General features: G+C 45.2%; 1 protein-coding gene across 1 annotated transcript; it reads right to left on the reverse strand.

The window, feature by feature from the left end:
• Nucleotides 1-2,138: 2,138 nt before the first annotated feature.
• LOC141197848 (ragulator complex protein LAMTOR3-like) lies at nt 2,139-10,269 on the reverse strand. The gene is made up of 5 exons (XM_073662914.1): nt 10,256-10,269; nt 10,136-10,194; nt 8,726-8,859; nt 7,728-7,791; nt 2,139-2,603 (listed from the first exon to the last, which is right to left on the reverse strand). Exons 1-5 carry the CDS (start codon nt 10,267-10,269, stop codon nt 2,398-2,400), a joined length of 477 nt encoding a protein of 158 aa, XP_073519015.1. The 3' UTR covers nt 2,139-2,397.
• Between the last annotated feature and the right edge of the window lie 1,142 nt (nt 10,270-11,411).

Raw genomic sequence — 11,411 nt, forward strand, 5'->3', positions numbered from 1 at the left:
GGGCAGTGGGCGGTGTTGAGGCTAGGCTGGGGGTGGAGCCTGGGCAGTGGGCGGTGTTGAGGCTTGGCTGGGGGTGGAGCATGGGCACAGTCTCAAGGAGGCCTGAAAAATTTGCCAGTATGGGGCCTTGAACTTGCCGGTGGCAGCCCTGCAAATCTAAAAAGAGATGTCTAATCAAAGCTTATCTTGCTGAAAAAGCAGTAAACAATATATTGTTTTTGTATTAGAAATCAGCAATTCAGATGAATGACTGTCCAAGTGTCCATATAATACAAGGAGTGCTATGGTCTGCCAGAGAAGCTCAGTAACAAAAAACAGCTACAAACTCCCCTCAGAACAAGATCATTGAAGAATGAAATGAAGAATTTATCAATCAGCAAGGAAACAAGCCGCCATAGAAGCCACATAGTCCTTTACAGTCCCAGGTATTTTAATGTTTTTAATGTTTACCAACTATTCAGGAAGAAGGCCATTTAGTCCCTTATTCACATTGACGTCACTGACACATGGTAAGGTTTTAATACTAGAGGTTAGGACCATCCCGCTTTGGGTACACCTTAACGCTGGTGGGATGGCTTTTACGCTTTTTTACCAAGTACTCCATGTTATTTCTATGCACTATTGCTTTTACTCACAGCAGGGTATATGTGCATTTTGTTTCTGTCTCAGGTTTTGGACATTCTATAGGAAGTATACTGTTAGGATTTGCCAAATTTATTCGTATACAAAATATTAACCAAAGTTGTACAGAAAATGAAATAATCATATACAACTCTGGTTTAATGTAATACTATATAGTGTGCATTAAGATGAATTATAAATTCAATGGTCATTCTCAACCTATTAAAGATAAAGGCCCTGATTCATTAAGACTGGCCTTTTGTACATCAATGTTAATAATGAGCGCCCTGGAGTAAGTTGCTATTCTTAATGAATTAGGAGCCGTACGCCACCCCAAGACATATCCAGTAGCCCTGAGCTGGTGTAGATGGCTGTAGTAATTGACACTACTTTGTGGCTCCTTTCATGGTGAATTTGTCGGGTTTGCACGCTCACGACCAGTCCAAGTTCCACCCACTTTTGGAAAAGCTGGTGAAGCCGGCCAGTAATGGTCTAAGAATGACAAAAGTTGCCAAATTTTTTCACAACTTCAAGTAGCACAAAAACTGCAATCAAGGCATTAGTTTTATTATTTTTTTAAAGTTAAATTGTATTGCAAGATGTAAAAACAGTTAATGTGTCAAATGCCGTCATTTCTATTCCAATGCTTCAGCATCGCTTATTATAACCTTCCATACGAGTCTCAAACTCACTAAGTCCCACAAATGATATGGCGATATGTCAGAAGAAAGTTACACAGTAGGGTCACTTTAATTAAACATTGACCGCAAAAGACCCCAGTTTAACGTGGCACTAACAAATCTGTGATTCTCCTCCCATGAACAGTTAGAAAATCTTGATGCCGCTGACAAAAGAGCAGCTTTCCCCCAAAAGCAGCGGCCGCACATCACTTTATATTGGAAGGAGCTTACTCCTTTCCACAATCAGGAGCGTCCTCAGACCAGTGTCAGACCTAGTAATGGGAGCTGAAAAACTGCATCATAAGCAGAATGAGTTCCACACACAATTACATCTGGAATATTTTTTCCGTTAATCTTGTAGGTAAAAATCTTAAGGCTACAAGCCTCGGTTCCTCAAGAGACAGTGGTAAGTGCATTATATTCTATAGGCAAGCTTAATAGTTGCAGAAAATAACTTTTCACAATGGTCCTATGCTGACATCTAGTGGCGAGAGGTTTATTATTACAGGTATCTGACTTTCCCCATTGCCACTGCTCTGCTCCGTTCTAGGTTGAAAGTTCACTGAAGATAGCTAGCTATTATAGTCCTAATGTGTTGGTAAGAATTTGTGGTTTGGAAGGTGGATGGCAGCTTCACTCTGATCAGTCGTCCTCCATAGTGACCATGAGGAGGACTAACACCAGGGGGAGCTAGAGAGCAAACCATTCTAGCAGTATTCTGCTTCTGGATTTTACCCGTCAGTGCAGACCAATGTCATTGTAAGCCGCTATGAAACCAGCTACAAAGATCTGCAGATGTCACTGAGACACTCACACGTCATCATTGACTCTGTGCACACAATGTCCTAGGTTTAATATCAGCAAGTTACAATTTAATGTGGTTCCAGATAGAAAAGCAACAGAGAATACGACCGATACAAATCTACGCCTCTTACTGTGTTAATACAATGGTTATCTGCAGGGAATTTGTTGGTTAATTGCCCAGTGTAACCACAACTGGATCCATCTCTGCAGTGGATAAGCTCCTTCACTTAGAGGGAATGTGAAATGTTAGGGCTGATGCCCCCTAGAAATCCAGCAGTTCTCCTTCATTTCTCTAGCAGAGAGGAATATTACTCAGTGCACTGGCAGAACTACAAGTACAAAGTGTTTCATTGCTTTGGAAATGGCAACCTTTTTTTTTTTCCCCACACCAAAAGTTCATGACTTCTTTTGAGGACCACGCAGATGAAGAATTCTCCACCACTTGTCGAAGCTCTTCAAACAAGGGGCCAAGTTCTTTTTCCAAACTAAGGATTAGACCTAAAAAAAAAATATATATGAATAAATAGTGAAAATTGACTGCAGAAGTCCATATTTCTATGTATATTCCAGCTGTTGGCAGACTACAAGCTGCTGTAGACAATATGTGTACTCCGATTTCAGGGCAGAAAGTGGGAACCTGAAACTTTCCATCATCCGGCATAAAACTGCATCAAACGGTAGAAATGAGAGGAACCTGTTATGGGAACTGCTCTTTGTCCAACTGCTTAAAGGGGATATTGAGTGAAGACAAGTTCTGTAACTTACTGATCGTGGAGGTCGTGTCGCACTGTTTGGAAGCAGAAGGAACTTTAATCCTCATTACAAAATGAAACTAATATTATGCAGATAGAACTAACACTTGACTATGTTGAGCCAGTTGTGACATTTGTTAGTGGCTGATAACTGGTCAGTGATGACTAGCCCACTGTGTAATCTTAGTTCAGGTGGACAATATGGTAGACATAGTGCTGGATGCGTCTGAGACTGGTTATTGATGGCATTTGTTGTGCAGTGTAATTACTATTGTAGTGGCTTCCATTCAGAGCACACATGAAGCCAATACATTTTGGCTAAAGGGATTCTCCAAAGACGAGTTATCACTTATTGATTAGTGGGGGCAAATCAAGAAATTTTTATCCCCAACAGGGTACTTTTATCCTCATTAAAGTTCATCAGCAGTGCACATGCCTGATTGCAGGACCATTCGTTCTCTATGGGGCGGCCAGAAAAAGCCGAATGCAGCATTCCACAGCCCACAGGGAATGAGTAGAGCAGCGGTCAACCATCTTTCTAATGGGCATGAAAGTGCCCCCTTTTACCAATCGGTGCAGGTTGCAGTGGTCATACCTCCACCGATCAATCAGTTATCAGCTACCTTGTGCATAGGCGGTTACTTGTTTTCACCAGACAGATTTTAAGCAAATGTTTGATGTGAGAGTCAATTTAGATCCATTGCTTCCATTCAGCTGAATGATGGGCGTGCTATCCTCTGAAGAATAGGACACCCGTATTATAGTCCAGGAAAGCGGGCACAAGTTGCAAGTGGATCTGCCAGGACTAGTGTTGAGAATTGGAGACCAGAGCACTTTTTTGACGTTAAGTATAAGTTATATATTTTTCTAAACACATCTAAAAATATTTTAAGGACACTTTACTAGTATTTTTTGTTGTTGTTATTGCACTGACTGCACATTTTAAATTATCTTTGTGTAAGGACCACATCACACCATTACTGGATACAGAACATCTACAGTATCATTAAGGGATCAGTAGTTGTATCTCATCAACTCTGACAAGAACCAAGAACCATTTCATGTAAATTGGGACAGGGTAGATTGGATTTTCTCCTCGGCTTCCAGTTGAGAAATTCTTCTTTCACAACAGACATACAGTACAGACCAAAAGTTTGGACACACCTTCTCATATAAAGATTTTTCTGTATTTTCATGACTTTGAAAATTGTACTTTCACACTGAAGGCATCAAAACTATGAATTAACACATGTGGAATTATATACTTAACAAAAAAGTGTGAAACAACTGAAAATATGTCTTATATTCTAGGTTCTTCAAAGTAGCCACCTTTTGCTTTGATGACTGCTTTGCACACTCTTGGCATTCTCTTGATGAGCTTCAAGAGGTATTCACCGGAAATGGTCTTCCAACAATCTTGAAGGAGTTCCCAGAGATGCTTAGCACTTGTTGGTCCTTTTGCCTTCACTCTGCGGTCCAGCTCACCCCAAACCATCTCGATTGGGTTCAGGTCCGGTGACTGTGGAGGCCAGGTCATCTGGTGTTGCACCCCATCACTCTCCCTCTTGGTCAAATAGCCCTTACACAGCCTTGGAGGTGTGTTTGGGGTCATTGTCCTGTTGAAAAATAAACGATGGTCCAACTAAACACAAACCGGATGGAATAGCATGCCGCTGCAAGATGCTGCGGTAGCCATGCTGGTTCAGTATGCCTTCAATTTTGAATAAATCCCCAACAGTGTCACCAGCAAAGCACCCCCACACCATCACACCTCCTCCTCCATGCTTCACGGTGGGAACCAGGCATGTAGAGTCCATCCGTTCACCTTTTCTGCATCACACAAAGACACGGTGGTTGGAACCAAAGATCTCAAATTTGGACTCATCAGACCAAAGCACAGATTTCAACTGGTCTAATGTCCATTCCTTGTGGTGTTTAGCCCAAACAAGTCTTTTCTGCTTGTTGCCTGTCCTTAGCAATGGTTTCCTAGCAGCTATTTTACCATGAAGGCCTGCTGCACAAAGTCTCCTCTTAACAGTTGTTGTAGAGATGTGTCTGCTGCTAGAACTCTATCCTCAGAAGCAGAGGTGACTCTTGGTCTTCCTTTCCTGGGGCGGTCCTCATGTGAGACAGTTTCTTTGTAGCGCTTGATGGTTTTTGCAACTGCACTTGGGGACACTTTCAAAGTTTGCCCAATTTTTCAGACTGACTGACCTTCATTTCTTAAAGTAATGATGGCCACTCGTTTTTCTTTACTAAGCTGCTTTTTTCTTGCCATAATACAAATTCTGAGAGTCTATTCAGTAGGACTATCAGCTGTGTATCCACCAGACTTCTGCACAACACAACTGAAGGTCCCAACCCCATTTATAAGGCAAGAAATCCAACTTATTAAACCTGACAGGGCACACCTGTGAAGTGAAAACCATTTCCGGTGACTACCTCTTGAAGCTCATCAAGAGAATGCCAAGAGTGTGCAAAGCAGTTGTAATGCACACGCCCGGGATGAGAGGCGTGGATTCCACTGGACCGTGCCGGAGAGTGAATGCCTGGAGGGGCGTAACTAGGTATTCACCCGATCCGACCAGGGTCGCACGACGGCATACGACGCCAGTGCACCAAGGAGGAACCGAGCAGAGGGACCAGGTGCTACTCCAGGACAGACCCCGGACACGGCTGTTGACCCACACAGGGGAATACAGGAACAGACTGGTTAGACTGGCACACAGACTGGTGGGTATAGGCAGGCACGACTGGTATGCAGGCAGGCGGGTATGCAGGCAGGGGGGTACAGGCAAGCACGGCTAGAGTGCAGACAGGGAGGCGCTAGCAGGTAGGAACACAGGCGGGATAGGACCCAGTACACACTGGGACTCAGGAACAGAACCACAGATGTGGCGGACAAACACAGCAGAGTGAGGCCGCCCAGAGAGGTGAGCGAGAGCAGGGCAGGACGAGACCGCCTAGAGCGGTGAGCGAGAGCAGGGCAAGACGAGACCGCCTAGAGCGGTGAGCGAGAGCAGGGCAGGACGAGACCGCCTAGAGCGGTGAGTGAGAGTAGAGCAGGACGAGGCCGCCTGGAGCGGTGAGCAAGAGTAGAGCAGGACGAGGCCGCCTGGAGCGGTGAGCAAGAGTAGAGCAGGACGAGGCCGCCTGGAGCGGTGAGCAAGAGTAGAGCAGGACGAGGCCGCCTGGAGCGGTGAGCAAGAGTAGAGCAGGACAAGGCCGCCTGGAGTGGTGAGCAAGAGTAGAGCAGGACAAGGCCGCCTGGAGCGGTGAGCAAGAGTAGAGCAGGACAAGGACATCTGGAGCAGTGAGCAAAGGGAGAGCAGGCTAGAACCGCCGGAGCGGTGAGAAAAGGCAGAGCAGGCTAGAACCGCCGGAGCGGAGAGCAAAGGCAGAGCAGGCTAGAACCGCCGGAGCGGTGAGCAAAGGCAGAGCAGGCTAGAACCGCCGGAGCGGTGAGCAAAGGCAGAGCAGGCTAGAACCACCGGAGCGGTGAGCAAAGGCAGAGCAGGCTAGAACCGCCGGAGCGGTGAGCAAAGGCAGAGCAGGCTAGAACCGCCGGAGCGGTGAGCAAAGGCAGAGCAGGCTAGAGCCGCCGGAGTGGTGAGCAAAGGCAGAGCAGGCTAGAACTGCCGGAGCGGTGAGCAAAGGCAGAGCAGGCTAGAACCGCCGGAGCGGTGAGCAAAGGCAGAGCAGGCTAGAACCGCCGGAGCGGTGAGCAAGGCAGTGCAGGCTAGAACCGCCGGAGCGGTGAGCAAGGCAGAGCAGGGGGGACAGGGCTCTGTTCACTCAGAACAGACAAGAAGGGAAAGGCAGAACCAGATACCCACAGGGTACTTGCAGTGAAGTAGCGAGTGGACCACAAACTCACAAACGGGAGTACAGTGACAACGAGCAGGAGTAAGGTACGAGTTCAGACTCTGCAGAAAAAGGAAAGGTACGGACATAGAGAAACACGGGAAAACAGGCTAGAAGATTATACAGACAAGAACAGACACAGTAGCAAGATACAGGAGCGGGTCTAGGAATGCAGCCCCTAGAAGGTGGGAACAGGCCAGGAGCGTGTTCAGACAGGACAGACTAGATACAGGAGCGGGTCTAGGAATGCAGCCCCTAGAAGGTTGGAGGAACAGGCTAGGAGCGTGTTCAGACAGGACAGACAAGATACAGGAGCAGGTCTAGGTATGCGGCCCCTAGAAGGCGAGACGAACAGGCAAGGAGCGTGTTCAGACAGGCCTGGAAATACAGCCTCCAGGATAGGCAGACAAGAGAACACAGAAGGGGACCTGGCACATTCAGAGTGAAAGACCACACTGAATGAAACACAATGCTCAGGCAGGGATTCATTGGAGCAGCTGGGTTAAATACCAGATGACAGACAGAAATAGGCTGGGCACGCACAAGGGGTGTGCCTGCAGCAGGTACAAAAAGCAGGAAGTGATCGGGCGCCGCCCTTAAGCAGCAGACACAGAGGCAAGCAGACAGCATGGAGGGAAGCCAGGCTAGCAGACTGGACTGGAGATCAAGTGCGCGCTCTTGCACAGTGGGAGATGGACCACTATGCAAGGACGCCGCCAGGTATGTTACAGCAGTCATCAAAGCAAAAGGTGGCTACTTTGAAGAACCTAGAATATAAGACATATTTTCAGTTGTTTCACACTTTTTTGTTAAGTATATAATTCCACATGTGTTAATTCATAGTTTTGATGCCTTCAGTGTGAATGTACAATTTTCAAAGTCATGAAAATACAGAAAAATCATTAAATGAGAAGGTGTGTCCAAACTTTTGGTCTGTACTGTACACTGCACCTTTTATCGGGCTAGACATGTAAATACAATGTAAATAATACAGAAGAACGCCTACCTGTATTGGCATTGCTGCTAGCTATGAAGCTCACAACCAACGGCAATCTGTTAAACTGGACAACCTGAAACACAAATCAATGACTTACAGACAATAGAAATGAAGTGATACTTATAACCTCCATATTTCCATGCTGCTTAAAGGCGTTTTCTATTGTGTAAATGATGCTTTACTGTACAATGAACATGGAAAACACTTCCAATGGATCCCTATGAACCGTAATGTGAGGTATGCATGGAGAAAGTGACTTGTGGACCACAAAGAAAACACAGTGAGATCCAGTTAATGTCAGTGCAATGAGGACTGAAACAGCAATTCTAAAAGGAGGATGGGCCTATTAATATGTCTATTAACACCGGCACTTTACACACAATCCTCATAACAAATGGAATTAAAACAAAGTGTTTCATCAGGGTTTAGCTTGTTCTTGGACCCCACGCTTTACTCCCCCTCCCCAGGTGCAGGGCTGAGTCTCCACCATAGCTCTCGGTAACGGATATGGGCTGCAGCGCTGACGTCATGTCGACAGCACACCAGCAAATCAGAGAGCTCAGTGGCTTGGCGGTGTAGACAAAACACCCCACTCAAAACACCTGAGCTCACTGACTGGCTGCCAAGCTGCTGATGTGACATCGGCCCCGCAGGTAATACTGGACACATGGAGCAGCCGGAGAGGCTCAGCACCGGACCGGAAGAGGGTGGCTTACACCAGACAATTTTACAATCGTTTTATAACAAACTGCACCCAGGGATCACGATTTTCTGATTTGGGACAATCTCTTTGAGAACTTTGGAAAATATTTACAATCTACATATCTAAAGCCAACTGTATAGCAGGTCAGACAGACCTGCCCGAAAATACCTGCCCCCAAAAAACTCTAAACCAGAAGATGATACCACTTGAATCTGGTTGGGATGAGCATGTCCATCACCACCACCGATCGTGATAATCACACCTGATGCTCACAAAGCCGTCCTGGGTCTACAGCCTTACCTACCTGATACGTGGTGTAGTAACATATGATGCTTTTGTTTTCGGAGAGTCCCAGCTTGCTTCCCTGGTCAGTGGCCAGTGCAAATGTGGATAGGAAACATGGCCTCAGAGCATGTTCAGGGGAATTCTCATTTGCAACTGATAAAGAAAACAGCAATAAGTGTTTGAATGTGAACATTTCTATAATCCAGTCTCCTACTTTTGGTTGATGAGGTACAAGCAGCCCAAAATGGCTGTACACAAATAGAGGGTCCTGGTTTGGCTTTATAGCCCAAGTCATGTGGCATGGCTCTTTACAACTCTGGAGCAAATGCATGTACCTGTATGTTCGTACTGGGGTCTGCATGTGTGGAGGGGGCTCAGCTTGCGCCATATACCGGCTGCTATACAGCCACCATCAGTCTTCAGCAGCAGCGCTTGTTCCAGTCGCTGATGTTTAACTGCCTAGGCGCTGCTGTCAATCACTGGCAGTGGCAGTTAAATAGAGCAATCATAGTTTTGCAGTATATAGAAAAAGCAAAGGATCACAGGTTTTCAAGTCCTCTAAGCGGACTAAAAAATAAAGTAAACTAATTGTATTAAGATTCATATCACCCTCTTTTTCCTTTTAAAAATAATGAAAGTGGTTTCCAACTTCAGATTTTGATGCAGTTTTTGAAGCCAAAACCAAGAGTGGATTAAAAAAAGAGACATCTACCATTTATTATTCATTTCTGGCTTTAGCTACAAAAACCGCTTAAAAAAAAAAAAAAAATCTCAACATGGAAACAAACCCATCCACTACTTTTACATTGATGCCCCATGCGTAGGATAGAGCATCAATGTCTGATCAACTGGGGTCCCACAACCAGCACCCCTGATGATCAGCTGTAATCGGTGCTGCCGGACGGAAGTGCTTACTTGCAGATCTTGGCCGCCTAGTTGTAGTGGCCGCCGTGGAGTACTACACATCCGCCTCTTATTAAATTGAACTGAATAGGAGGCGAATGTGAAGTACCCTGTGGTGGCCACTGCAACTTGATGGCCAAGCTCCGCAAGTAAGCACTTACAGCCGGCGGCACCGATAACAGCGGATCGGCGGGAGTGCCGGGTGTGGGACCCCAACCGACCAGACATTGATGTCCTATCCTATGGATAGGGCATCAATGTACACGTAGTGGACAACTTCTTTAATCTCAATTATCATTATGGCTGAAATTATTAGATTGAGTTCCAATATTGGCAGGAACAAATCTGCTGGTCAGATAGTTCCTTGTGGGCTCACCAGTGGTTCATCATATCCGCATCATTAATTTGGAAGTTTGAGATAAGAGTTGAGGTGTGTAACCTAGCTGTAAGAGTGGGTATAAGGGCAGAGAACCACATTGCAGCAGAACTGCATGCCGAGACATGCATGTCCATTCTAGTTCCTTACCTTTAATTACAGGTACCCCATCTCTGTCTGACACTACAATGGCATGAAGTCCTTCAACACTAATAAAACAACAATCAAAAGGTTATGTTAGTAATAGACATAATTTACTACACACCTCACATCAGAATGACCATTGTTAACGAGCCAACGCATGGGCATTGGTATCAGAAATAAAGGCCCCAGAGACCAGGCTGTATCGTCAGAGAGAGGAGGGCAGGAGTTTTGTTATTCAGACCTTGGGAGTTGAGGTCTTAAATTATTAAATATAATTACATAATAGCAATCATTAATCATACGAAAAACTATGGAAAGAAAGTACCTTGGAAGTTTTTTGTAAAGGAAACTTCTCAAGTCCTTGGAAAAGAAAAGAAAAAGCAGATGAGTATGGGTACCCATATCTAACCAAGAACAGGATGGCGGGCTTCAGAATGTTAGCCAATGCAAAGTGGAACTCCTGTACTCCTGACAGGCAGAGGCCCGGGAGGTAACACCATCACCTATCCAGCTATTATGGCATATCCTGTGCATATACCATGAATGCTGGAGATTAAAAAACCCTTTGATATGAGAGATCAAACCTAAGCTTTCATAATATTGGATGTTAAGATAAAAAAAATGTAGTAGATAAACCACTTCCCGTCAAAGCACTTCCTAATGGAACATGCCCATTGACATTAGGACTTGCATCTTCATCCTGGAATCATGATCCCAGGGCTCCATCCAACAGTGCTCACTACCCACATCAAGCAGGGACCCAGCAGTGAAAGGGTGCACTGTCAGCACTCTGCCGCTGCTCCGTTAACTCCTTACATGCCATGGTCCCTGGAGATATTAGATCCGACTGGAGACCCCATCTAATAGGCGGCCTGCCAATATAACACACACAGGCTGGACATTGAACTGCACTAATGGATTATTTATGCAACTAACGCATTGCGTGTTCCCGTTGTGAAACTAATCATTTACAAAAATGTTGAAAAACAGGTTTTGTTTTCCCAATAATTTTTTTTTATCAAATAAAAAACAAATTCCAACAAAAAAAACCACACACATTTGTCATTTTATCACAAAAATAAGGATGACCAAAAAGACTTACATATCCCAAAATAGTACCAATAAAACACGTTATGATCCTAAGAATATGAAAACAATAAAACAGAAAAAAAAGATTTGTTTTTACAGAGGGGTGTACTCATTTGTGGGATCCCGATCCATCAGCCAAGTCAGTAGTCTCTGGCCTCTGGATAGGAGGCTCGCAAATCTCTTACTTTGGAGG

This window comes from Phyllobates terribilis, unplaced genomic scaffold (assembly GCF_046119375.1).
Source record: "Phyllobates terribilis strain yellow unplaced genomic scaffold, ASM4611937v1 Scaffold_92__1_contigs__length_6168646, whole genome shotgun sequence".
Classification (NCBI taxonomy): domain Eukaryota; kingdom Metazoa; phylum Chordata; class Amphibia; order Anura; family Dendrobatidae; genus Phyllobates; species Phyllobates terribilis.

Excerpts from the sequence above, each read along its gene's own strand:
- LOC141197848 (XM_073662914.1), bottom strand. Across the intron at positions 8,860-10,135 it reads TGGGGTACCTGTAATTAAAG|TTGCAAATGAGAATTCCCCT; the intron begins GTAAGGAACTAG and ends TTTCTTTATCAG. Across the intron at positions 2,604-7,727 it reads TAGCAGCAATGCCAATACAG|GTCTAATCCTTAGTTTGGAA; the intron begins GTAGGCGTTCTT and ends TTTTTTTTTTAG.